Raw genomic sequence first — 27993 nt, forward strand, 5'->3', positions numbered from 1 at the left:
TTCTGGGATCTGGGACGGAACTGCGGTGAGGCCTTTGTGACCACAGAGCCGGGCGTTGCCGTGGCGCCCACGGGGCCTGGGCGGTGGGGCGGGGGGGCCCTCCTCACCCTGACCCACCTGCTCGGCGCCCTCGGCACCTGCACCTCCTCGCTGAGGCACGGGGCTGCCCCTACCCTTGTCCCCGGCCCTGCTGACCCGCCTGGCCTGTCACCTGCTCAGCCGCTCCCTCCCCGGTGTCCCCGCCTCTGGCCTCTGCTCTCTTCTGGCGGGTTTCCACCTCGTCCTCTCTCCTCACTCCCCTGGCCCTTCCCGTCCTTGACGCCGGACCCCTCTGTGCCCCTCTTCTCTCCGCGCCCCTCAATTTCTTCTCCTCCTTTTGCCTTCCTTCCCACCAGTGGGGCTGGGTCAACCGTATCCAGGGAGGACTATGGGGCGCCAGAGAAAAAGGGGGACCGTGATCCCTCACGAGCAGATCCTAAGGCCAAGACATAAAAGGAGGCATAAATCGGGGAAGAGAAGAAAAATGAAGAGGAAAACAATGAAGGCAGACATGGAGGAACTGAAGAAGGAAGCGGTCATGGTGACAGCCCCCAGCCCTCCCGCAGCCCCCCGCCCTCAGTCCCCAGCCCGAGTCCTCAGCCCTCAGGCCCCCGGTCCCAGACCTCAGCCCCCCGCCCTCAGCCCCCCGCCCTCAGCCCCCAGCCCCCCAGCCCTCAGATCTCAGCCCTCAGCCCCCAGCCCTCAGCCCCCCGCCCTCAGTCCCCAGCCCCAGAGTCCTCAGCCCTCAGCCCCCCGGTCCCAGACCTCAGCCCCCCGCCCTCAGCCCCCAGACCTCAGCCCCCATATCTCAGTCCCCAGCCCCCCATCCCTCAGATCTCAGCCCTCAGCCCCCAGCCCTCAGCCCCCAAGCCCCAGCCCCAGAGTCCTCAGCCCTCAGCCCCCCGGTCCCAGACCTCAGCCCCCCGCCCTCAGCCCCCAGATCTCAGCCATCAACCCCCGCGCCCTCAGCCCCCAGATCTCAGCCCCCAGATATCTGTCCCCAGCCCCCCAGCCCTCAGATCTCAGCCCTCAACCCCCAGCCCTCAGCCCCCAGCCCTCAGTCCCCAGCCCCAGAGTCCTCAGCCCTCAGCCCCCCGGTCCCAGATCTCAGCCCCCATATCTCAGTCCCCAGCCGCCCAGCCCCCCAGCCCTCAGATCTCAGCCCTCAGCCCCCAGCCCTCAGCCCCCAGACCTCAGTCCCCAGCCCCAGAGTCCTCAGCCCTCAGCCCCCCGGTCCCAGATCTCAGCCCCCTGCCCTCAGCCCCCATATCTCAGTCCCCAGCCCCCCAGCCCCCAGCCCTCAGATCTCAGCCCTCAGCCCCCAAGCCCTAGTCCCATAGTCCTCAGCCCTCAGCCCCCAGCCCTCAGATCTCAGCCCTCAGATCTCAGCCCCCAGCTCCCAGCCCTCAGCCCCCAGCCCCAGCCCTCAACCCCCAAACCCCAGCCCTCAGATCTAAGCCCCCAAGCCCCAGCCTTCAGTCCTCAGCCCTTAGTCCTCAGCCCTTAGCCCCCAGGTCCCAGCCCCCACCCCCCAGCCCCCAGGCCCCAGCCTCTAGCCCCCAGCCCTCAGCCCTCAGCCTATCAACTTCCTGTCCTAAGACCACTTCCCAGCAGGCCAGGACCACCCGTCTTCCTCAAGTGCCTCTCCCCCTCCCCTGGAAATGACCCAGGTCACCACCTGTCCCCAGTGACTCCACTGTCCCTTCAGGACGATCACAAATTAACCCTGGAAGAGCTGAGCACCAAGTACTCCGTGGACCTGACGAAGGTGAGCGAAGGAAGCCGCTGAGGGAGCCCCCGCCCCCCCCCCCCCCCCCCCCCGCCGCCCCCGACGGCAGTGGAGCTGGGAATCGGGGCCCTAACTTCCAGGTCATTGTTCTTACCCCTCTGCCTCTGAGTTCCAGGGCGGGGCGAGCAGAGTATGGCGAGGCCCCAAGGAGTTCAGGGTCAGATGAGAGGAGGGAGAATGGGGTAGGGCAGCGCTGCTCCAGCCTGTGTCCCGGGGCCCCTCCGCGCTCCTACAAACTGTCAAGGCCCCAAAGAGCTTTTGCTCGCGTGAGTTATATCTGTTGATGGTTATCATATTCAAAGTTAAAACGGGGAAAATTAAGAGACACTTCCCAATTCGTTTAAAAACAAGGGTAAATCCACTCTATATTAGTACAATCGTTTTACGACAAACTGGTTTCCCAAACAAGCAGCGTTTTACATTTTTGCGAACCTCTTTAATGTCTGGCTTTCTAACCGGAGACGGCGGGATTCCCATGTGCTTTCAGCATTAAATCTGTTGTGACACATGTCATGTAGCCTCTGGGAAATTCTACCGTACGTTCGAGAACAGGAGCGAAAAAGGTGAACCACGATTTAGCATTATCGTGAACAGCGTTCGACCCCCCCGAAAGGGTCTCGGGACCCTCCTGGCCCCCAGACCACCCTTTGAGAACTAATCGTTTAACAGGAAAACCGTATATGTGGTTACCATCACTGCCCCTGCTGCTGTCACCACTCATACAAGGACCACAAATAAAAACCTAAAAGCCCTCAAAATAGAAGCCCTTCTTCGTTCTAGAACGTCTTCGCGGAAAGGGTGGGTCTCATCTGGTAACCCGGGAGGTGTGCAGGAGACTTGTCCTGTTTTCATTCAAGTTGTATGTTTTTCCGGGGAAGTTGGGGAGTGGCCGGTGGGGATGAAGGAGCGTTTGTGTTTTAATCCTCTGGTGGGTTCTACTATTGTTTTCATTTAGAGGAAAAGGCACAGGAACTCACGCCCAGCCTCCAGCGAGAATCTATTCTTTCCTGCGTTTGCTCTCTTTCCCCCCATCTCCAAGTTAAAGAGCCGAAGCATGAATGAATGTCCCAAGGTTATCGACATACGGTGTCGTAGCCGGTCATTGCGTTAGCCTTGCTCGTTATGTCACGAACAGTTGATAGTTACCTCCCGCTGGAGACGGGGTACCGTACGGGAGGGACCCCTCTGACTCCTGCGGGAGTCCTGGCACAGTGCCAGCCCAAGATACAAATTCAAATTTTTTGTGAACCGACCCATCAGCTAAAAATCCTCCCCATGTAAACGTGCTGATGGGAACGCCTGGGCGGCTCAGGCGTTGAAGCATCAGACTCTCGTTTTCGGCTCAGGTCATGATCTCCGGTTTCCTGAGTTCGAGCCCGGCGTCAAAATAAAGTTTAAAACCCTGGGATGCTTTAAACACACTAAAGGTTATCCCTTCTATCATGCAAATTTTAAAATCCCACCTTACCTAGGAAGAAATTCCAGGGTGGCCTTCAGGGAGCTTCCTCGGTCTCTAGACCCTCTCGACGCGTCTTGGGGCTATAAACGGCACATCTGAGCCTTGCCGGAGCCTGCTTCTCTGTTCGCGGCCCTCCATTCTTCCCTCTTTCCTCTCCACACAGGGCCTTAGCGCCAAAAAGGCACAGGAAATCTTGAACCGAGATGGACCCAACGTGCTTACGCCGCCCCCCACCGTTTCGGAATGGGTCAAGTTCTGTAAACAACTCTTCGGTGGCTTCTCCATCTTACTGTGGATGGGTGCCATTCTCTGCTTCATGGCCTATGGCATCCAGATGCATTTCAAGGAGGATCTTTCCAGAGATAATGTGAGTCTGTTCCACTGCCACCGGCCAGCCCGGTCTCTGCTCAGCTCTGATACTCTCCTGCTCTGCACCCTTGCCCTCTCGAAGGCCTCTGGCCCAAACCCCCGGTACTCCCAGGACTTTCTGAGGGAGCCCTTGGTCCTTAGGCTTTTATCTAGAAAGCTACTGATGCAGCTGCCTGAGAGGCATGGTTTCACCCCGAAACTTGCTCTCCTTTGATTATCCTCCTGCCTCATCATCAAAGCACTCTGCGGCCCAGTTCTCTTTGCCAGAATTTTGATCTCTTCACCTCCTTCCTCCTGGTCTCCCTCCCTTACCTGCCCCCCCCCCCAGCCCAAGCATAGCCCAAGCATCCTGGGGTTCTGCTGCATCCTGCGGGCCTTCACGGTAGCTCAGGGCTCCGACTGAGACACCCTGCCCCAGATTCTTCCTCAGCCCCTCCCCGGCCATTACCCTGGCGAGCTGATTTTCTGATTTGAAGAGGAGACAAAAGGGCTACTGATGAGCCCTGTGTATCCCCGCCCCCAGCTGTACCTGGGCATCGTACTGTCCTTCGTGGTCATCGTCACCGGCTGCTTCTCCTACTACCAGGAGGCCAAGAGCTCCAAGATCATGGAGTCTTTCAAGAACATGGTGCCTCAGGTAGGATCGGTGTGGGAGGATCAGGTGAGCGAGGCGTAGAATGTGCCCAAACGGGCAGTTTTTAAGTCCCCTGAACGTTACATCCTGCGACGCGTGAGGGAGGGGCAAAGGAAGTTGGAAAGGCTGGATTCCTCAATGACCTGAAAGACAAAAGCCAGACAAAGGCCAGCCGTGGGAATGTTCCAGGTTCCAGGGGGCTAAAGAGACACGACAACTGAATGCAATATCTGGACGAGACCAAGTCCTGTGGCGAAGGGGCAAATAATGCGGCTGACGTACTGGGTCCTAACAAATAGGGGACTGACGTACTGGGTCTACGAACAGCAGACTAAAGTCTGGTGTCAAAGCGAAAGTTAACGACACCGCTAGCTGTATCGTGGTTCTTTAACATACTCATTCTTGAGCCGTGCGCCCTGAAAGGTGCAGAAGACCACGACGTACGTAACGTACCCTCAGACGGTTCCGGAAAAGAAGTGCTCGCATCCACACGTCGGTAGACACGGTGACTGAAGGACAGAGCGAGTGGGGTAAAACGTTAACAGTGAATCTGGGTAAAAGTTATACTGGTATTCTTAGTACCATTTTTATGCTTGACACTTTCCTGAAAGTTTAGGTAATTTTCAAATTAAAAAAAGATGATTTGTCAGCATCTGGAAATAACATGACAGCAGAGAGAGGTTTTTAGGCACAGAGATGGAGACTCGGAAAGGAACAGGCGCGAATTTCCCGACAGCACCATCATGTTCTGGTGTCCTAGCCCAGGAGATTTTTCCCCTTTGCTGTCAACGTGAATTAATTCCTCCCTGGGGTAAGACTTCGGGGAACAATGTTTTGGTAAAATGAAGCAGGAGTGTGGAGACCATCCGTTCGCTTTTGCTGCCTAACTGGTCACCCCAAACTTAGTGGCTCAAAACAACAAACATAGCGTTTCCCACACTTCTGTGGTTGGGGCTGTTCTGATCTGGGCTGAGCCGAGCAGGGCTGGACGGTCTCAGATGACCTCATCCCCATGTCTGGGGATGACTGAGATGGCTGTGACAGCCGGGGCCTTTCTCCTTTGACCTCTCTTCCTCCAGGAGGCGAGCTCGGGCTTGTTCAATATGGTGGCAGAGGGGTTCCCGGTGACAAAAGGGCAAGCGCCCACGTGCGAGCACTTTTTTAAGCCTCTGCTTTGCATTATGTGTCTAATGTCTCAGGAGCCGAAGCCAGTGGTATAGCCAAGCCTAAGTGTAGGGATGGAGAGACAGACCCCATCTCTTAGAGACAGGGTCATCAAAGTCACGTCGCAAAGGACAAGGATGGTAAGAATTTGGAATCCACCAAAGAGACCTTCAAGCGTGATGTGGTGAGTGACAGTGTAAGAAAGGGAGTCAGAAGGAAGGAGCCCAGGAACAAGAGGTTATAGGCCAGAAGCAGGATGAGGGAAGCAGAAAGTTCTGGAAATGACCCAGCACTACCTTCCCACAGCAAGCTTTGGTGATTCGGGATGGAGAGAAGATACAGATCAACGTAGAGAACGTGGTGGTAGGAGACTTGGTGGAGGTGAAGGGCGGAGACCGAATCCCTGCGGACCTCCGGCTCATCTCTGCACAAGGATGTAAGGTGAGGGGGTGGGGGAAGCCAAGGGAGGGAGCCCAGCATGGTCTTAGGGTGACCTTAGGTACTGGCCTGGATTCGGTTAAAGAAAGCACGATCTTATCATTCAGAACCTCGAGAAGTTACAGGTGCAAATTTGAGGTTGGAGACAATAGGTGCTGGGGTGTGAATTTGTTTCTCTCTGCAAGCCAACAATGATGGCGTCGGTGGCGGATAAAGATGTGTCATCTTTACGAAGGGATCTTTCTTCCCATGCTCACTTTACGACCCATCCTCCCTCCCATCCCAGGTGGACAACTCCTCCTTGACTGGAGAGTCAGAGCCTCAGTCCCGCTCCCCTGACTTCAGCCACGAGAACCCTCTGGAGACTCGCAACATCTGCTTCTTCTCCACCAACTGCGTGGAAGGTGAGCATGACGTCATCAGTGGCCTAGATTCGAAAGCAGAGATTGAAATAAAGATTCCAAGAACCCTCTATCTTCTAAAGGCAGTAGGGTAGGTAAGAGCCAGTAAACGGGTGAGGCTCTCCATCGCTCATGAGCTGCACGACCTTGGGGAAAGGTCAAAGCCATGGTCTCCCCGTTTTGCACCACGATGATACGAAGAGTCGCTATCCCGTGGATGTTTATGTGGATTCAATGCACAGAAAATGTTTAGCACGAAGCCTAATACGTTGGAAGTGCCCTGCAGTCGTCAGCTAGTTCCATTGTGGCTGCTGAATAGACTGTGCTCTCTCAGCTGAAAATAGCACAGAAGGACAGAAAACTGTTGAGCCCCGCCAGGTCAGTCTTCTCGTGAGTTGAGCGCTAACTTCTCACTATTCCAGAAAGGTATCAGCATCGGAGATCCGAGTTACCAACGGTGCCACTCAACACGTTGGCTCTGCTCCTAGAATCTAAGACACCCTTGTGCAGGCAGTTCTGGCCAAGGGTGGTAACGACGGACTCAATATCATTATGTCAACCTTCCCCCTCAGGGAGGCCTGCAACACCCCCTGAACACACATGAAAGCCATTATTCGTGCTTAACAACAAATGTTTGGGTATCCAAGAAATAGCTATTTTTTAATTGAACGCCTTGGACGCGCCAAGTGCTACAGATGTCTCTGACGCTCACAACACTGCACGACGGATACTATCGCTTTTTTACACATGAGAAGCTCAGAGAAGTTAAATGCAGTCTCCAAGAGCACAAGTCAATAGGAAAGAGGAAAATCAAGGATTCTCCTGCAGGTCTGTCTCCCAAAGCCCATGTTCTTTCCGTAGACCCTTCTCTGGGACAAAGCCGCCTACTGATCTCTCTGTTAATGAAATTATTTAATGCAAAAATACTTTGGGAGCATCTGGCTGGCTCAGTCAGTGGAACATGCAGCTCTTAATCTTTGGGTTGTGAGTTCAAGTCCCACAAGGGGCATGGAGCCAACTAAGATAAGATAAAGCAAAATGAAATAAATAAAATAATAAAATAAAATGAGGGGCGCCTGGGTGGCTCAGCAAGTTAAGCATCCGACTCTTGATTTCGATTCGGCTCAGGTCATGATCTCACAGTTTCGTGAGTTCGAAGCCCGCATCGGACTCTGCGCTGACAGTGTGGAGCCTGCTTGGGATTCTCTGTCTCCCTCTCTCTCTCTGCCCCTACCCTACTCACGCCGTCTCTGTCTCTCTTAAATAAACTTAAAACGAATTTTTTTAATTTAATTTAATTTAAATTTAAAAAGAGAAAATACTATAACAGATGAGAGTAATTATAAAACAAAATAAATAAGAATCCCACCAGAAAATAAAATCGACATTGAACCATTTTTAAATTTTGATCGGACAGAAAGAGCCAGGCGACCAAGCTTCCTCCAAAAACACTGGATTTCAATTATTAAAATTCAGGAAAAGCTTTTGCTCAGATTTGTCTTCCCAAAGTGGGGTTTTCATCAGCAAAGCGTATGCCTCAGATGAGGGAGCAAGTGGGTGGTGGCATCCCACCCAGGAAACAAAGTTCCGGCCAGAACTGAGGAGACCACGGGGACCCAAGATGTGGCCGAGAGGGCGGAGCTAGGCCCCAGGAGCTCTTGACTGTGCAGCTGAGGGATGTCCACGGGGTTTGCAAACTAGTAGCCTACCTTCAACCTTGATCCCAGATCCTCACCTCCCGACGTTCATGGCCACGGCCCTGACAGGGCTGCAGGTACGGACGTCTGACTCTGGGTTCTCACGCATCTCCACGGGGCCCGAGCTGTCTCCCTGGCGACGTGCAGGGTCCGGAGGGGTCAGTCTGGCCTGGGATACAGGAGGCTTGCCCGTGGGCTCAACCTTCCCCAGCTTCGCATCAACCCATCCTGTCTCCAGACACGTGAGATTCGGTACTAAATCCCGCCTCTGCGAGTGGACGAACCCACGAGGGAAGGCGTGCAAAAGGCGAATCAGACCAAACCCTGGCACAAAATAGATGTAGGTAGCACCAAGCTACCCTGCCCCCAAACACAAAGCCCTCTCGGTCCCCCTCAGTCATCTGAGTGTCTGCTTTGACAAGGCTCGGTGAACGCCACCTACTCCCGCCCGTGTGGAGCCCGTGTGCAGAGAGCCCTGGACGCAGCCAGTCTTCCCCGGCACCCCGGCCCCGCCCGCCGCCCTCGGGGTGGGACCCTGCTCTCAGGCCCACTCAGCTGAAGGGAACCTTGGAAATGGACCAGCCGCTCTGAGCCACGGTGTTTGCGGGAGCCGTCAGAGTCGAGCCACCCCTCCTGAGTCACGCGTATGAGTTTCTGTCGATCCTTCTTAAGGCCAAATTCATCCAGATGAAGAAAAGACAGAAGCAAGTATCTGGGTGTGTCCTATGTGCCCGATTCTGTTCCAAGCTGTTTTGTCACCTCTCATCCTCGCCGCTTTGTAGATAGATGCTCTCGGCCCACTTTCAGGCTGAGCACACCTGGGTCTCAGAGAGGGTAAGGAGCTAACTCTCGGACCGGGCAGCGACCACGCTGCAAAACTGAACTTCCGGCCGGAGCCCTGCTGGTTAGAAAACAGGTGCTGTTTCTAGAATACGCAGCTCTTTCTGGGTGATTCGGTGACTGTAGTGGCAGGGATTCCAGCCATTCTGGTAAAGCAGGAAAAAACCGTTTTGAGCCAAGAACGGGCCCCTCATTTCGAGCCACGCGGGTGAGGGGCCCGCATCCCACAGGTGTGGAGCCAAGCGTGACGTCCAGGTCCCCCTTCTGAGGCCGGGGCAGGGTCCGCGGAGCGAAAGCCCAGAAGCCCGGCTGTTATGACGGCTCCTCCCCAGCAGGGGTCAGGCTGGCTCCAGCCAGCAGAGCAGGGAGGGGCTCAGCGGAGCCGTTTCTCGAACTCCACACTGGGGCCACTGGGGCAGGATAATTCTTCGTTGTAGGGGGACAGAGGGGCTCTCCCGTCAATTGCAGGATGTGGCAGCATCCACGCCCTCGCGCAGCGACCTCTCCCACCCCAGATGTGACAGCCAAGGTGCCTCCAGACCTTGCCCACCGGCTCCTGGGGGCAAAATGCCACCGACGGAGGACACACTAGTTCAGGGGAGAGGCCGATGTTGGAAGGTAGGGCTCTAACAGGAGGGTGGCCACCATTCCTGGGGATCTAGAGACTTTGCAGCTGCTGAGGGAAAAATAAGAAACAGACAGGCAATAAGAGATACTCAGAATCAGTGTAACAAAGACCTTTTATTTTTAATGTTTATTTTTGAGAGAGACAGAGACAGAATGTGAGTGGGTTAGGGGCAGAGAGAGAGGGGGACACAGAATCCGAAGCAGGCTCCAGGCTCTGAGCTGCCAACACACAGTCCGACGCGGGGCTCAAACCCACGAGCCGTGAGATCATGACCTGAGCCGAAGTCGGACGCTCAACCGACTGAGCCACCCAGGTGCCCCAACAAAGACCCTCTTGACAGGGAAGGCAATAAGGCAATGAAATGGGAGGACTGTGAAATCAGAGATTTTTCGGGCGAGGAGACCCTTTGCTTGTGTCAACTAAATGTGAGAATACAACACGACGGCCTCCAGGAGGCTCTTGAGTGTCCACCTTGCTCCTGACAGCTGTGTCCTTGCAGGAACCAAGGGCGGCCACTTTCCCACCTCAGACTTCCCTGTTCCTCTGCAGGAACAGCCCGGGGCATTGTGATAGCAACGGGAGACTCCACAGTGATGGGCCGCATCGCCTCCCTGACGTCAGGCCTGGAGACGGGCAAGACCCCCATCGCTGTGGAGATCGAACACTTCATCCATCTGATCACGGTGGTGGCCGTCTTCCTTGGCGTCTCTTTCTTCGGGCTCTCGCTCAGCTTGGGCTACGGCTGGCTGGAGGCTGTCATTTTTCTCATCGGCATCATTGTGGCCAATGTGCCCGAGGGGCTGCTGGCCACCGTCACTGTGAGTGGCCAAGGTGGAGGGTGGCCGTCTACACAGACAAACCACCCCAGGGGTGGAAACCACTAGAAAACACAAGAAATCTCTCTTGCTGTTGAACCTCTCGAGGCCAGGCTACCCCTGATGTGTGTACCGTTACCACCCGCTTTGCTCCCCAAAGGCACTGACTTCCCCCACCCGCATTTTCTGGCGCCTTCTCTGTTTTCTCCGTGAGTTGCGGTGCAGAGAGCATTAGATTCTCAGTCGTCGGCAGTGAGTTCCAGTCCTGGGTGTACCGGCCGGTGAACTTGGCCAAATCACTGAACCTCGCCAGGCCTAATGGAATCATCGGGTTTTCTAGAGGAAGATTGACTTGGAATATAGAATCTTACCAGAAAGGGCTTCAGAGCCCATAGAAACCCAGCCTTTCAGCCGATGCCGAATATCCGGTGTACAATCCGTGGCAGATGCTGAGGATGGTTTCTGGTCCTGGGAAGCCCGCCCCATCCGCTCTCTGTTCATTTCATCACTAGGTTGCTGTAGCTGGGTTTCACTGTGTTGAGCAGAAGCAGGTTTTCCTGTTTGGTCCCAGCTTTCCCATCTGAAGACACGCAAAACAAGTCAATTCTCTCTCCCTTCTACAAACTGTGCTTTCGACTGATGGTACCCATCGTGTCCTCCTCAAAATCTCCGGCTGGAGATAAAAAATAATCCCTTTTCCCTTAGCCGTCCTTCACGTCACACGGCCTTCAGGCCCCCGGCTTGCTGGTCGCCCGTTTGGGGTATGCCCTAGTTTACCGATATCCTTCTTAAAGTAGAAATGAGAATTAATAACCCAGGGTGTGGTTGGTTAGCACAAAACCCCAGGACCAGTGACGAGATGTGAATAGATCATAACCCCACGATTAGAATTCTGTACTATTGTAGCCATGGCCTAAGAACGTATTCGTTTTTCAAACAACCTTGCCGCATACCTGACTTTCATTGAATTTGCGGTCCGTATAATTGATGTCCACAAAAATCGGATTTGAATGACTTCTCGAGTCTGCAATATTCCTTCTCAGTTACATGATTCGCTCCGTGTTCTTTTTTTATAACTGTTGGTCCAACCCCCACCCCCCGCCGCCGCCCCGCACACACAGCATCTTATACCCCAGTGAACCGTTAGCTACCGACGTGGTCCCCGGGGAGACCGGACTTGAGAGACACAGGGGGGGCCTGAACTCGATTTGGAGCAGGGCCTGCTGAATAGAAAAGACGAAAGGATCCTGGGGGAGCAGAATATTCCAGGGATCAGGCCATGCTCTACGTTACCCTGGTAGAGGACGACTCTCTTTTTCCAAAGCGCTGCCGTAACGCGCGAACAAAATCCCTTCCCTGATTTCCTTTACCACGGCCCCAGATGGGATTCCTAAGGACTAGGTGGGAACGGAAGGGAAATAAGTACAAAGAGTGACAATAGCAATAGCAGCTACCAGATTTCCCAAGCACACCGTGGTGTGAGTGGCCGACGTCTTGTCTCCGTTGATCGTCTGCCCTCTTCGCGGCCTTAGGTGTGTCTGACCCTGACCGCCAAGCGCATGGCGCGCAAGAACTGCCTGGTGAAGAACCTGGAGGCGGTGGAGACGCTGGGCTCCACCTCCACCATCTGCTCGGACAAGACGGGGACCCTCACCCAGAACCGCATGACCGTCGCCCACATGTGGTTCGATGAGACCATCTACGAGGCGGACACCAGCGAAGAGCAGACTGGTGACTGGTGGCACCGGTGGGCCGAGGGTGCGGGGCTGGGGGTGGCGAGTGGGCTGCGGAATCTGACGCGGGGAAGACGGCTGGGCCCCGAGTGCAGAGAAGGGAGGCGCGGAGGAAAGGTGCGGAGGTGCCAGGCACTGGGGCACAGAGCAGGATGGGGCTATGTCCCTGCTTTGCACTGCCCTGCCCCCTGCCCCCTACTCATGAGCCTCTCCTTCCCCCCCCTTCCTCCCCAGGGAAAACGTTTGCCAAGGGCTCAGCTACCTGGTTCGTCCTGGCCCGAATCGCCGGCCTCTGCAACCGAGCTGACTTTAAGGCTAACCAGGAGACCCTTCCCATCGTCAAGGTACGGGGCCTGCGCGGGGAGGGGATGCCTCGGTGTCTGGGGCGTGCCCCGCGCCCTCCCCAGACACCTCTCTTCAGTGCTCCCCCCCAGGTCCTCCCCATCACGCCCCCCCCCGTCCCTGTGTCGTACCCCCTGGGCTTAGCAAACACACCCCGTCTCGGCAGCGAGCCACAACAGGCGATGCTTCTGAGTCGGCCCTCCTCAAGTTCATCGAGCATTCGTACAGCTCTGTGAAGGAGATGAGAGAGAAAAACCCCAAGGTGGCCGAGATTCCCTTTAATTCCACCAACAAGTACCAGGTACAGAACCCGCGAAGGCAGAATGGCGGTGGGGGTGGGCTCGTCGTTTGGAGAATGCCTTCGCCTTCAACCTAATCTCTGAACAGTAGAATGAAGACGTGGATAGATTACCAGCATCCTCATTAAGAGGAAGGCTGGGGGCACCTGCGTGGCTCAGTCGGTTGAGCGTCCGACTCTTGGTTTCGGCCCAGGCCGTGATCTCGGGGTTCGTGAGTTTGAGCCCCCCGTCGGGCTCTGCGTTGACTGCACAGAGCCTGCTTGGGATTCTTTCTCTCCCCCTCTCTCTGCCCCTCCCCGCCTTGCTCTCTTTCTCTCTCTCTCAAAAAATACAAACATAAAAATAAATAAAAATTTTAAAAAAGGAGACGTTCACCGCAAGAGAAAGTGACAGACAGGTAGAGGAAAGACGCTGAGCAGGAGTCTCCCAGTCGCTTGCGAAAAGAGCAAGTCGGAAGTGTCCCATAGGTAGCGAAAGCCGCCGGGTGACAATCGGGGTCCAGCCTCGTGCAGCTGTCGGAGGCATCTCTGTGGCTCCCGCCAGGCTTACCACCGCGGGATAAGGCTGGGTTTGCAAGGCGCTCCCCGGTGGTGCCCTATTTCATCTCAGGCCTGTGCGCGAGGACGCCAGGCAGACTCAGCAAGGGCGGTATTTGGAAGTTACTGGGAGTGCAGATCCTAAAAGTTTTCCTCACAAAGCGGAAAAAAAAATTGTAACTAAAAAAAAAATGATAATAATAACAAAAGCTATATGGGGTTTGGAGTTTTTAAAAAGCCAATTCCCCGTCTTCTCACGTTGAACATCAAGCACGTAAGCGGTCAAGAAAGAGATCCAGAGTTTTGTGTCTCCGCTGGCTTTCAGTGTAACAAGATAGGTCTCCTGAGCCCAAACTGCGAACTTATTTCTACTTTTATCTGACGTTTAGTGGCCTCACAACCCAGACGAGGGTTGTGTGCCTGGCAGGGCCGGATGAAAGCCTGTGACGGCCAAGAGGTGGATGCCCCTTCCACCGCATGAGTCAAAATAAAAGCCAAATATACCCACGACATTCGTTGGGACGTCCCACGAAATAGCGACTTCCCCCAAAACGACCAGGTTAGCGCCTTTCCTGAGCTATCACGTGCCAACGGCACAACCTTCCTCGGTGGTTCCCATGCCAGGTGCGCCCAGCCGGCCGAGCAAACGCCCTAACTGGTGGTGGCCTAACTCCAGCTCTGAGCGCGGCCGTCCTCGGCCCGCTCGTCGCTTGCGGGGCGCGATCTCTTCCTCGCTCTCGGACTAAAAGGAAAAGAGCGTCTCGGTTCTGATATTTCCAGACTGCTTCCACCTTCTGATCTGCCATTTTCTATCAAGATGCGATTTTCCCATGACCAACGGGCTAACTCATAAGTAGGTCACGCCATCACCTCCGATAATCCCCATAAATAGCGAACAAATGCGTATTAAGCCTTCAGAAAACCAAGCTTTTTAAACCGCTTACAGCTTTCTGTTTAGACAAGCTAAGGTTTTTTCCTCTTAACTGCTTAGGCATACTTTGACTACAACTGAAAGTGGTAAGGAATATTTGAAAGTTTCTAATGGGATGGGCCTTTGAATAAGTTGGTTGTATTTTTATTTATTTATTTTTTAATGTTTATTTTTGAGAGAGAGAAAGAGCACAAGCAGAGGAGGGCCGGGGGGCGGGGCGCTGACAGCAAACTCGACGAGGGGCTTGAACCCACGAACCAGGAGATCATGACCCGAGCCAAAGGCGGTCGCTCAACCCACTGAGCCACCCAGGCGCCCCTCTAATGGGATGGTTTGAACGGCATTTGACACACAGGCTTCCCACCGCTTCTCCTCTGGACGGTGCAATCCGGCCTCCTCTGCACCTGCTCATTTCCAGGTGCTGCTTTTGTGACCAGACAGGCTACGAATAGGGACTTCCTGGCTCCTAAGAGGAACCTCACCATAATTCCCGCTCCCAGATCAGAGATCAAGAGAAGACGCAAAACCGAAATGCATCTAATTTCTCTCTCCTCCCTGAGTGTGGTCTCCTCAGTCACTCTTGACTATGCCCTTCCCTGTCCCCAGCACACCGCACTGACCCCGACCCCAAATTTCCAGTAGCCCCTGGGACTTCTCACGCTACTGGGAGAGGGGCAAGGGCATGACAATGACCGACCTACCTCTGGATGATGCTTCGTGCTTTTCAAAGTACTTTGTACAAATGATCTGACCCTCGGGAGCGCCTGGGTGGCGCAGCCGGTTAAGCATCTGACTCCTGACGTCAGTTCGGGCAGGTCACGACCCCACAGTTTGTGAGCTGGAGGCCCGCATCGGGCTCAGCCTCGATGGTGCAGATCCTGCTCGGGATTCTGTCTCTCCTTCTCCCTGCCCCTCCCCGGCTTGTGCTTTCTCTCTGTCCCAAAATAAATAAATAAACTTAAAAAGAGGAAAACAATCTGACCCTCAAACAGCAGGGGTGAACTGCGGGGGTCCACTTCAACACGGCCGGTTTTCGACAAACACAGCATGGTACTGTCTGTGCGTTTTCTCTTGTGATCGTCGTAACAGCGCTGGCTTTTCTCACGCTCACTTTTCCGTGGGAATACGGTATATCGTACACGTAACACGTAGCATATACGCCAATCGACCGTTTATGCTATTGGTAAGGTTCTGGGTCAACAGCAGGCCGTATTAGCAGCTAAGTTTTAGGGGAGTCAAAAGTTCCACGCTCATTCGTGACTGTGGGGTCTCTCCTAAAAACCCGATGAAGTCAGCAACACAGAATCTTTTGCTTTTCATCAGAGGCACTAAGGTTTAGGAAGGTTAAATGGACCGACCCGAGGTCCTAAAGCATTCCTGCCGGCCCTGCGACCCAGGCCCGCGGACCCTGCGTTTTCTCTCCTGTCCACTCTGCTCCCTCTGCCCAGCTCAACCTTCTGCTTTCCAGGCAGAGAGGAAGCAGAGACAGTGAGAGTCCTGGTCCAGCTCTCAGCCTCCAGTGGCGGAGAAGATAACAGATTTGTTATAGGCTGGATTCCGGGCAAGGACGATGGGTGGGCTCGGCCCTGAGTCGGAGCTGCCCGGAGGGAGCGGCTGCGCTGGGGTTTGGGGACCGAGGAAGTGGGAAGGGGGAGGGTGTGAAACGGGACTCTTTTCTCCTCCCCAGATGTCCATCCACCTGCAGGAGGAGAGCTCCCAGCCCCACGTGCTGATGATGAAGGGGGCCCCCGAGAAGATCCTGGAGTTTTGCTCCACGTGCCTTCTGAACGGAGAGGAGTACCCCCTAGATGAGAAGATGAAGAGCAAGTTCCAGGACGCCTATCTGGAGCTGGGAGGCCTGGGGGAGCGCGTGCTCGGTGAGGGGCTGGGGAAGAACCCTGGAAGGACTGGCACCACCTGGTCGTGGCTCGGGGGGCGCAGAGCTGAAGGCGCTGGGGTGAGCGGGACGGAGACATTGGCGGCTGAAGGACTTCCGTTCCCTCTGTCTCTCCAGGCTTCTGTTTCTTGAATCTGCCCACCACTTTCTCCAAGGGATTCAAGTTTGACACGGATGAGATCAATTTCCCCATGGAGGACCTTTGCTTTGTGGGGCTCATCTCCATGATTGACCCTCCCCGGGCCGCCGTGCCCGACGCCGTGGGCAAGTGTCGCAGTGCGGGGATTAAGGTAAACCTCTGACGGTCCCAGGAGCCGCCGACCCGTCACAACACGGCACAAGGGTAGAAAGCTTTGCATGGAACGGGTTCTCCGCCATCTTGGTACCTGGATTGATTTCGGTTTCCTTGAGCTCATGATGTTTAGTCGTAAGAGACGACCTAGTGGTAAACGGGAAGTTTCTTCTGTCGTTAGAACCCTGTCTTGCGTTGACCGTGAGAATCATCAGGGGAGCTTTAAAAATCTGATGGCTGGGGGCGCCTGGCGGGCTCAGTCGGTGGAACATGTGACCGTTGATCTTGGGGTTGTGAGTTCAAGCCCCACATTGGGTATAGAGGTTACTTAAATAAATATAAATATATAAATAAATAAATAAACTTCAAAAAAAAAAAATCTGATGCCTAGGCCATACCCCAGACCCATTACATTGGAAACTCTCAGGGTGGGGCCCAGGCATCTGCTTTTTTTAAAACATTCATAGAGATTTCCGTAGGCAGGTCAGTTTGAGGACCGGCGTCCTAGGACACGGTTGTGCATGCGACTCATCTGGGGCTTTTTCTGGAACGCAGGTGTTGATTCAGCAGGTCTAAGTCACCCTGAGATTCTGCACTGGTGACAAGCTCCCAGATGATGCCGGTCCGCAGGCCACAGTAGAGGTAGCCAAGTGCTAGAAGGGGTCAGGTCAATGTGCTGCCGGGATGGGCTGGGGGCTGGAGCAGGCGACGGCGAGAATGAGGTCATGAGAGCTGGGCCCTCGACCTGACGCAGGGAACAGCCGCGCTAACAGGCACACGTCCGGGGGTACAAAAGCTGACACCAAAGTGAATCGGTCGGAAAGTGAGGCATAGTTGCCGGGCACCCCCGGAGGTGGGGATTGTTCCCTGGCCAGGGGGTGCTCGGGCTTCAGGGGGGAGCTGCAGAGTTTCTCTAGTCCTGAGACATTCTGTACCCCACTTCCACGCCAAATTCTAAGACTCACCTCCAACCTGGGAGATTAGAGATTGGCACCTTTCCCGCTCCTACCTGATATTCTGGATCCCAGACGTGGGGGGAGAGCAGTTAGATGGAGGAGTGGGGCGGAGGGTAGCACTGCAGGTCTTTAGGGAGAACGAGATGCTCTCTGCAGAGCTGGCTTTATCTTAGACCTTTGACTGTGGGCAGTTTGTCAGAGGGCAGCTGGGCCATGCCAAGTTCAAGGATTGGTTTCTGAGAACCAAGGGCTGGATGTAGGAACTATTTTGAGTGAATTCCCTAATGAGTACACACTGCTTGCATGGGACAGTTCTCTGTAGCGACAGCCTCATTGCAGCACATCTGCGGAGGATGCCCACACCGACCCGAGCTCCCTCCCTCTGGCTCTCTGAGCTCCCACACCATGCGATGGGAGGCACGTGGAGAAGGGCCCATTGGAGTTTCCTGAGCTTTGAGGCGGCCGTCGGAGTGGGGAATCACGCTGCAGGTGTGAAATGCATCTGGGGATCTGTGGGTCCCTTTAGCGAGAAGAAGAGGGTCACAAATGCACCTGCAGGCAGGGAGGACCGAATGGGGGGGGGGGGGGACAAGGGGCTGACCGAGCCTGGGTGTCGTCAGAGCCCGAGGCAGGCGAGCCCGCAGCAGTCGGAGGCTGAGGCCTTGCTGCCTTCCGGGCCAGCCCGTGTTCCGGGCACAGATGTGCAGTTCTCGTCATCACTTCTTCTGGACCCTAAGCTGCCAGGACTTTGGCCGACTTGGTGAGAAATTTTGAGTCATCCCTTTTCCCTGTAGGGAAGTGAAAGACATACATGTGACACCATCCTCCGAGGAGGACAAAATGTGAGACGTACAGGGGGTTGCCCCAAAGGGTGGACCCTTTCAGGGCCGATTCCAAAACGGCGCTGATGCAGAGCGGATCGATGTTAACGCGGCGGCTGACAGGGATCGGATGGCGGTCCCAGGGCAGCGAAGTTCCTACAAGGATATGACGGCAGCGCCCATACTTCCCCAGGTAGAGCCCTGTGCTCAGGCCTTTGGAACTAATGTGATTTAAAAACCTGCAAGGACCCCGTTACATTTGCCACTCGTCGAGGCTGCATGGTTCCGTCACAGCCACGGAGTTGCCTTCTCCTTCCATCGGCGCCTGGAAAATCATGCGCCTGGAGGGCACCCGGGAGCCAGGAGCCGTGGTTCCCCGGACGCGGTCATTCTTTCTCCCTTCTCTGATGGCTGTTTGTGGAACGAGGGCTGTGTGCCAGGCTTCGCGCCAGGGCCAAACTTCACAAGGGGTCACGGACACGGCCCTGCCTTGCAGAGCTCACGGTGGCGCGCGGGGAGGTGGGCGCTCCCCATGGAGAGGAGGCTAAGTGCTGACATACAGAAGGAACAGAATGCCAGGCAGCTCGGAGCACAGGCGCCAGAGCTCTGGGGAGCAAGGGGACAGGGCTGGGGCTCGTACCAGGCACCCGCCAAGGGCTGGACCCCAGGAGAGGCGAAGGAAGAGGGAGCGAGAGGAAAAGCGAGGATCAGCACACACCTGGGCCTAGATGGTATTTTGCTAGGGCAGACGGATGATTCCAGACGTTCCTTTGTTACCATTTGTTCTCTGTGTAGGTGTTTGTCTTCTGAGCTTGAAGAAGCCGACCAGCTTCTGGAGCAAATTCAATGAAATTCTGAATATAGTAATGTGCCCAAATTCCCAGTTTATTCCTGGGAAACCTAGAGCCCAAACGGTTCTATGTTTTATGGTCTGGTGGTCCTGACCCAGTCCCAGGGGGGGAAGCCACGGCAGCGCAAGGTCTCGGGGATGAGCTGCTAACTCCCCTGTGGAATAAAGGCGGTGATCCATTGTGTTGTGGGGAGAAAGGCAAAGGATCCAGGACTCCCTGAAGATGATTCTTCTCCTCTTTCCTCCCTTCCCAACCCAGGTGATTATGGTAACGGGGGATCATCCCATTACAGCCAAGGCCATAGCCAAAGGGGTGGGCATCATCTCTGAAGGCGCTAGAACAATAGACAACGTGGCCGCCCAGCTCAAGGTCCCCATCTGCAGCAGCATCGACCCCAGGTGGGACCCCTAAAGAACTCAGATCTGCCGTTTGTTCCCTCCGTCCTCGGTCTGCCCCACCCGGATCCCCACTCACTAAGGTTCTTGAAGCCTCGTGCGGTAGGTAGATAGGACGTATGGGGTTTACTGACGGCAAAGTAAAACATGATAGGGAAATGGCCACACGACCACATCAGTGAGTTTGCAGAAGGACGCAGAGCAAAGGGAGGGGCAGGCGGGAAGCAGGCAAGGGTGCGGTGTGTCCACCTGGGGACAGCGGGTGGCCGGGGACATGCGAGCTCTGAGCCCTCTGAACCGGCTTTTGGAACCCGTTCCCTCAGGGAAGCCAAGGCCATCGTGGTGCACGGCTCGGACCTGAAGGACATGACGTCGGAGCAGCTGGACGAGATCCTCAGGAACCACACGGAGATCGTGTTCGCGCGGACGTCCCCGCAACAGAAACTCATCATCGTGGAGGGCTGTCAGAGGCAGGTGAGGACGACGGGGGGGCGCCTCGGGGGGCCCCGCCCAGCCCAGCCCCAAACCTCCTGGGGCCGGGAGGAGACTCCCGAGAGCACCCTGTCTTGAGCCCTGAGACGGCCGCCAGTTGAGGCCCCCCGAGAGTTCTAACGTCTCAGGAGGAGCCGGACAGGGAAGGGCCGGGCACGAGGACCTTTAGAGACAAGGGATGATGGGAGCAGAGTGAGCTTTGGGACGGGTCCCGATGGGTCACAGCGGTGTGAGTTCAGTCCCTCTGTGCTTCGCCCAGGGGGCCATCGTGGCGGTGACGGGGGACGGCGTGAACGACTCCCCCGCGCTGAAGAAGGCTGACATCGGCATCGCCATGGGCATCTCGGGCTCCGACGTGTCGAAGCAGGCCGCCGACATGATCCTGCTGGACGACAACTTCGCCTCCATCGTCACGGGCGTGGAGGAGGGTGAGGGGCCACGCGGGCTGGGGTGGCGTCGGGGACGCTAAGCCGGCGCTGGCTTCCCAGGCCTCTGGACCCCAACGCAGAGCCGACGCAGGGCCCCAGGCACCCGCATGCCGCCTCGGCTCCCCTCCAACACACATTCCCCCTCTCTGGGGGACACGGGCCACCATGCTTCGAGCGCCTGGGCCGGGGAGGGGGCCCTCCCGTCTCCCTGACGCCCTCACCACCTCCCACAGGCCGCCTCATCTTTGACAACCTGAAGAAATCCATCGCGTACACCCTGACCAGCAACATCCCCGAGATCACCCCCTTCCTGCTCTTCATCATCCTCAGCATCCCCCTGCCTCTGGGCACCATCACCATCCTCTGCATCGACCTGGGCACAGACATGGTGAGGCCCAGCCTGGAACCCGGCTCGAGGAGCTCCCGGGAGAGGGTCTGGGGGCAGGAAAAGTCCGTGTTCAGGGTGAGGGACAGAGCTCGCTCAAGTGACTTGTGAGTTTCCTCCTGAACTTTGCGTCCTTTGTGTCTCCCACCCTCCAGGTCCCGGCCATCTCCTTGGCTTACGAGTCAGCTGAAAGTGACATCATGAAGAGGGCCCCGCGGAATCCAAAGACTGATAACCTGGTGAACCACCGTCTCATTGGCATGGCCTACGGACAGATTGGTGCGGCCAGAGGAATGGGGGGCTGGGGGTGTGGGGAGCGGTTGCACCTGCCGGGCCGTTGGAGTCGGCTCCGTGTGGAAGTCAGGGAGATACTTTCATGACAACAGACCGTGCTGGGCCCTGGGAACACACAGAGCCACTGAGCTCTGATCTGCCCTTGACTTCAGAGTCTAGCCGAGAAGGAACACACGCACATCAAACGAGAGCACCTTTCCAAGCGCCAAACAACGAACGTGAATGGGACACGCGACAGGAGAACAGAGCAGGGGGCTCACGAGTCAGGAGGACAGTCAGGGGGGACCCTGTGGAGGAAACAAGACCCGCACCAGCTGTTAGAAGACGGCAGGCGTACAGTCAGCTGAGGGGGTCAGGGGAGGGAAACGCACATGTCTGCCAGTTGAAGAGTGAGTCGGCAGCTTTGGGGGAGCGCGTACTCCCGAGAAAGGAGGGGTAGAGAATCAGGCTGTAGGCACAGGTCGCGTGAATCCTGGAGCCAGCCTCGAAGGACACTTGAGAGCCGTCAGAAGTCTTTGCTCTGGACTTGCCAGTGGAGCAGGGGAGGGATGGACAGGGAAGAGACTGGGGACAGGGGACATCTAGAAGAGGAAACACGTAGAAGCCGCTAGACCCAGGACCCGCTAGGTGTGAGTCCCGATCTCGCCACTTAGTGCCCGTGGGACCCTGGATGAGGTTAGAATCTGTTTTCCCCCTGACGAATAGTTTATCATTGTTGTGAGAATCAGCGTCCACGGGGACTCCGTGCGCAGCCCCGCAGCCGGTATGCTAACCCTGACATCCTCTATCGCCGTGGCCAGGCTTGGGGGACGGAGGTGTTGACTCAAGGACAGGCAAGGGGCAGGCAGGGGAGGCTCAAAGAGAGCACAGGACCTGATGAGGGCCCGCACGAGAGAGGAAGTGGAGAAAGAGGAGTCCAGCGCGCTCTCGGTGGAAAGGGGGAATAAATCCCCTGCAAGGTCCTTTCAGTTTTAAGATTATATGACTCAAAGAAGGCTCTGGGTTAGAGCCCAAAGACAAACGTCAGGGCTTGGACACAAGTCCGAGAGAGATGATGGGACCGGGTCACTGACGGCCGGCATCTCCGGCCTTAGAAGCTCAGACACACACCAACCCAGCCAGGAGCCACTCCCGGCCACCACCCCTTCCATGGTCTGCCTTGTGAGGTGCTTCTCTGAAGCAGGTTCCCCTGTCCTGTGACTCTGCCATTCACAGGGATGATCCAGGCTCTGGCTGGCTTCTTCACCTACTTCGTGATCCTGGCCGAGAACGGTTTCAGACCTCTTGATCTGCTGGGCATCCGTCTCAACTGGGAAAACAGATTCCTCAATGACCTGGAGGACAGTTACGGACAGCAATGGGTGCGTCAGGGGGTCGGCCCTAGAGAGTGACCAGTGAGAATGGGCCAGTGAGAGTGGAGAAGGGAGGCACCAGACAGACGGAGGTGACGCCTCATCTCCAGTCCTACACGACCCCAATCTCCGATCACGTCGGCAAAGGTCCTTCAAGTGACGACTTGGCGTAATGGCTTCATTTCCATTTGTTCCTGCTGTCTGTCACCTGTCCTTACCTTCCTGCATCTTTTGGCTTCCTTAGTCCTGGTGTTCTTCCTCCTCAGATCAACTTTTGGAGGCTGATTTCTGTTCTTCCAGGTTCCAGCCATCATTGGCCCAGAAATGAGGGCTGGCTCTTCTCTCTCTGTTCTCTCCCTCCCTCTGCGGGAGTTCAAATAATATGATTTCAAGTCTGAAAACCTATTTGCTTTGTCTCCCCCTTTCTCACCTTTCTAAGCTTTTAAACCCAGAGGATGCCTCTCTGTAGTAGGCTTCCCTAAAACCCAGGACGAACCCCAACACGAGGTGTTTGAGAATTTTAGTGAGTGTGCTTTTTTCCTACCTGTGAACAACTCCTGTCCCAATTTCTAAGACAGTAGGAGATGTGACCCCAATTATTGCTAGCATCGTAGGACCACAGAAGACACAAAGTTGATGGAGGACACATAGTCTATTATCCCTGTGTAAGTGAGGAAGCAGAGTCTGGAAGGATTCCCCGACTTGCACCAAGTCCCACAACACATCCCTAGAAGAGCTGGGCGGGAGCTCCAAGCTGACTCTCGTCTAACACCTTCCTCCTTCACCATGATGCCTCTAAGCCAGCGCTAATTGTAGGTTTCCCGATAGTGTGCTAGAATCCCGGTCGTTGGAAAGATGCCCACTGAACGCACTTGGCTTCCCCTAGCTCAGCCCCACGAGGCCATCAGATGTCAGTGTTCCCAGCAACCAACATCGCTCCGGGGGCCAATGAGGCCCCAAATCAAGGTCAGCATCCCCTCAATCCTCAACTCCAGCCTTTGTTAGTTTCATATCTTGATACTTTCTCCCTGCGGCCAAGATGCAGCCTCACGTAGTGGTGGTCAGAGCAGAAGAGATGCTTGAAATTGAAATCGCAGAGAAACAAGCTGTTGGGAAAGACAGGATCTGGAGTCTCCCTGAGGGAGCAAAGGGCCCAGGTGGGGAGCGGAGGCAAACACCGCTGGAGAAGGAGATGATGGGGGGGGGGCAGACATCGAGACCGTGGCAGTGGAAGGATCATCCACACGGATATTTGGATCCCCAGAAACCAGGACAGGAGCGGTGTTAGGCAGTGAGTCAGAGCCAAGATCTGCCAGCGGCCCCAGAGCCCCGGGGTGTTGGTCGATGACCACCTGCAAGACGTGGCCATGCAACCTGGCGTCACAAACGTGCCCGCTGGATGGGTTACCTGCGCAGCGCTTGGCTCATCAACTTCCGGTCGTTTCCATCCGATGTCTTCTGGTCATTTAGGGCTCGATCTCTTCCCCCGGGTACCACTTGGGCCACACCCCCTGAGGTTCGGCACGTGGCATCCCACTGTCGTTCAGTCCTACGTATTTTCAAATTCTTGATTCCTTCTACAAGTTCGCTGTAAACATGCAGTTTTCGTCTTCCAACATGGGCTTCTCCTCCAGCCTAATTTGGATGCGCCTCTTCCGTGTTCTCACGGTCCCGAGTGACCTCTCTTATAAACCACTATGAGCCTGACACGGCCAGCCTGTTTATCTTCCCCACTAGATTTACGTTCCTTACGCGGGAAGTGTGAGTGCGAGAGAGAACCACTGGAGATGTGTGGTCGCCTCCTCCCCGGTGCCACCCGTTCGGGCATTCCCGTCTCTGTGGTCAGATGCCCTCCGGCCCCACCTTCCTTTCTGAGCCGTCTCCTCTGACGCCGCTCTCGGGGTCCGCCTCCCCTCACACGACCCTTCTCGTTCTAATGCGGGGATTCCCGAGCCGCACCACGTGCCGCTCACGGAACTAAGCTCGGGAGGGTGCTCGAAAGTCAATGGGACAGGTGCTTGCCCTTGAGTTGTTCTCAGTGGGTCAGGACAGCCTGTGAACTAGCTCACAACCCAGCGCGAACAAGAGGGCTGGGACGAGAGGGCGTAAAGCCGAAGGGGCTGAAGGTCTGACCCAGCCTTGGGGTCCAGGACGGCAGGAGGGGCCCTGAGGTGCACCCGGACCCCTTCTGACAGTGCCCCTCTGCACCCTGCCCGCCCCCAGACCTACGAGCAGCGGAAGGTGGTGGAGTTCACGTGCCACACGGCCTTCTTTGTCAGCATCGTGGTCGTGCAGTGGGCTGACCTCATCATCTGCAAGACCCGCCGTAACTCCATCTTCCAGCAGGGCATGAAGTGAGCGCCCCCCGGGCCCCCACCGCCTCACACCTGCACGCAGGGCACTGGCTTCCCCTACCTCTCCCTCCCTTTCTTCGGCACACCCTTCCACCTTTCTTCCCAGAAACAACATCCTAATATTTGGGCTCATGGAGGAGACATTCCTGGCTGTTTTTCTCTCCTACACTCCAGGCATGGACATGGCCCTGCGGATGTACCCACTCAAGTGAGTAAGGGAAGGGACGCAAGCCAGGGGGGTGGGGATCCCCGGCACAGGGAGAGCCTGGGACAGGAAGTGGTGTGTTGGAAAGGGAAGCCCCGAGCTGGGGGCTGCCTGGCTGGCTGGGGGCCGTCCTGGGTGACGTGAGGAGAATCGTCTGTGCTCCAAGAAGCACGTCTTATTTAGGGAGGGATTGGGACCGTGTCAAGTGACCCTCGTCCAGACATGCAAATTGAGCAGACTTACTGGCACTAAACAGAGGGGCACCTTTTTTTATGGTGATGTGTGCTATAGCTGTTCCAGGATCCAAATTGCTCAGAGGGGAAGTAGGCATAAAAATCGCCCAATCTAGGCGTGGCTAATCCTGTCCTACTCAGGCAAACACATTCAAAGCGCATACGTGCAGAGGTGAGCGGGCGTACTGAAGTTCTTACTGGCTGGTACCTCGTTTTGTTCCAAACAGGCCCGTGCGTCTGTGTCTTGGTGTATTTTGTTTTTTTTACATCGGCGTGCGCTTGTTACGAAGACGTTCTATCGCGACTTTTACAGGGAAAAAAAAACAAACGTGCCATACCACCCCAGTCTCATCGCCCTGCCCGCCTCTGCGATGGTCTCGGGCGTGTTCGGCCAGCTCATCTGCCACGACTTCACACGCTTTGCTCACCTTTCCGTCCCTTGCAGTGCTTCACACAACGCTTTGCGGGCTGTAGGTGCTCAATGAATGCTTAATAAGACACGTTGGCATTGCCCTTGGATACTGACGAGCCCCGTTTCGAATTCCGACTCCACTGTGTGTTGTGCCGGACGGCATATAACCAGTCTGAGGCTCAGCTTTCCCTGCAGAGTCTTGGTCATGCACACCTTGCAGAGTATTGCGAGAATGACACAAGGAAAGAATATTATGCACCAAGCGCGGCTCCTTGGGTCGTGGCGGGAGCTTTGTTGGCAGTGGTTCTATTATTGTTGCCATTAACGTCAACACGCAAGTCCTGGTAGATGCGGTTGAGCATTAACCGTGATCCCAAACATCCTGTACCCTCCCCGGCCATACAACACATCCCCTAACACTGTATTCGTGTTGGGTGTCTTTCTACCTTCTTTCCCCTTGGTCACCTGAGCTCCTGGAGATCAAAGGCCATCCTGGCATCGCTTTTATTCCCCCGGGACCCGCGCGGACACAGAGCGGACACACGGCAGTTGCTGTTGAGTGACTGGGTGGCTGTGTGTGGGGGACCGCGTGTGCGCGTGTGCAGTGAGCCCGCGGCCAAGGCCAATATGGCTGGCCAATATGGCAGCCACCCTGCTTCCGTCCCTCGTTCTCAGGCTCCTGAGACATGGCTAGTGAGAGACCGATAAACGGAATCCGCCATTGTAGCTAGCTGAGGTAGAGTTAAAAGCTAAAGTGCCGTCAGAGATTATTCTACTCAATACACCTTTCCTGTTTGGGTTGGGCTACGTTTTCCGCGGCCCTTTGAAAATCGAGGGTCCGACATGCGATGCGCTGTCATTGTGAAGTGCCCCCTCGACCTCGAAGGCTTAGGACAAAAGGAAGAGTGTAAACCATCCCCTTAATAACGTTCACGTTGGTTCCACGTGGAAATGCTGATACTTCTGACACACTGGGTGAAATAAAACGCACTGTTAGAATTACTTGCCCCCGTTTCTTTTTACTTACTTTCGTGTGGCTACTGGAAAACGCGAGCTCTCACGGGTGGCTCGCGGTGTATTTCTATCAGGCGGCACTGGTCGAGGCCACCTGCCTGTCTGTCACCCAAGGGAACAGACGTGGTTCTGATTTGACTCCTCCCCAGAGTCTCTGTCCCCGGCCTCTAGTTACAGAAGAGGATCAACCGGCAGAAGAACTTTCCGCGTGTTTGCCATATGGACACGTATATCCATCCCTTGGTGAAATGCCCCCACACGTCTAGACTCAGGTAGACGCGTCCTACTCAGACAACCTCCCCTGTGTGGGCGCAAGGCCCCGACTACCTGCAGGGCAACAGGGGCCGCCCTGAGCGACTCCACAGAAGCCAGGAACACCGCGTGTGCCGCTAAATCGGCATTTGTCGCGTTCTGTTATCTGTGGCTGCTTGTGTTTCTGTCTCCTCCCTCCCCCACCAGGCTCGGGCCTCCTGAAAGGTAGGGCTCAACCCTGCACCCCACAACGGGTCACACGGTTCTGTGCGCTGTCCTCTGCACCTGCTTCCTCTGGCCCCTCCCTCGCTGCCCCACTGACCAACTCTTACTCCCTACAGGACAGCCTGGTGGCTCTGTGCCACTCCCTACAGTGCTCTTATTTTTACCTACGATGAAATCCGAAGGCTCATCATCCGTCGTCATCCTGGCGGTGAGGCTCCCTGCGCCCTGCTCTCAGTGGTCACCGGCCTCCCCACTGGCTCTCCCCTCCTGCCCTGTTGCCGCGGGCCCCTTGCCCCCGCCACCCCACTGCCCCCGGGTTTTTGCTGCCAGACAGGCCCCGTGGTCCTGGCCTTCCCGCTCTGCTCCTTCCTGTCCGCGGTGCCTCCCACCTTGTCCTCGGCCCCCTCGTGCCTCGCGCCCCGCCCCCCCAGACCTCCCCTCCCCCGTCCGCAGTTCACTCCGGTGTCCTCTCTTCCACAGGCTGGCTGGAGAGAGAGACCTATTACTGAACTCGGCACAGGAAGAGCTTCACCTGACGGATGTCCCAGGGCCGGGTGGGGGTTCGGGGTGACGAGCTCGGCACATGGGAGAGGGGGGCGAGTGGAGCAGAGACGCTAGGGACAGGCGAGCCTGGGGCTGCGCTGAGGGCACTGGGGCTAGGAGACCGGGCGGGTGGACGGGAAGCCCAGCGGAAGGCACTGTCCTGTTGAATCAGTTGCCAGTCTAGAGAGTAAATGTTTGCAATGGCCCTCACCTGGCTGGATGCGTCTGTCTGGTTTCTGAAGACGGGGTTATCGTGCCACCGTCCCCCTAGATCTCCACGGGAGCCCCGCAGGGCAGTCTTTTGGGGACCAAGTGGAGGCGGGGAGGGGGTCGGACTCAAGCATCCCTGCCCCTCGAGGGGTAGCCCCCAACTTCGAGTCTGAAGATGTGGAGGAAAACAAGGCCAGGACAAGTCAAGCAGGATCAGAGACACGGGTGCAGGCGAGGGAGAAAGAGCGGAGCCACCGCCTAGAGAGGG

General features: G+C 56.0%; 1 protein-coding gene across 5 annotated transcripts; it reads left to right on the forward strand.

Annotated features, from left to right (window-relative positions):
* LOC112851639 (sodium/potassium-transporting ATPase subunit alpha-4) lies at positions 1–27730 on the forward strand. Of its 5 annotated transcripts, none has more exons than XM_086694665.1 (23): positions 1–25; positions 396–580; positions 1748–1807; positions 3451–3654; positions 4180–4293; positions 5761–5895; positions 6179–6296; positions 10008–10276; positions 11806–12004; positions 12241–12350; positions 12515–12649; positions 15802–15991; positions 16129–16301; positions 19190–19329; positions 19650–19800; positions 20078–20246; positions 20480–20634; positions 20787–20910; positions 22141–22286; positions 24501–24631; positions 24738–24839; positions 27089–27180; positions 27453–27730. In XM_086694665.1, the coding sequence occupies exons 2-23, from the start codon at positions 428–430 to the stop codon at positions 27479–27481; spliced, it is 3099 nt and encodes a 1032-aa protein (XP_086550791.1). In that variant the 5' UTR covers positions 1–25; positions 396–427; the 3' UTR covers positions 27482–27730. The 5 variants fall into 5 exon arrangements, with proteins under 5 accessions (XP_086550791.1, XP_086550792.1, XP_086550788.1 ...); XM_086694666.1 differs by having other exon boundaries at positions 24806–24839; XM_086694662.1 differs by lacking the exons at positions 27089–27180; positions 27453–27730 and adding an exon at positions 25297–25588.
* The last annotated feature ends 263 nt before the right edge of the window (positions 27731–27993 follow it).

The sequence above is a fragment of the Puma concolor genome, chromosome E4, assembly GCF_028749965.1.
Source record: "Puma concolor isolate L17-30 chromosome E4, mPumCon1.1.hap2, whole genome shotgun sequence".
Lineage (NCBI taxonomy): Eukaryota > Metazoa > Chordata > Mammalia > Carnivora > Felidae > Puma > Puma concolor.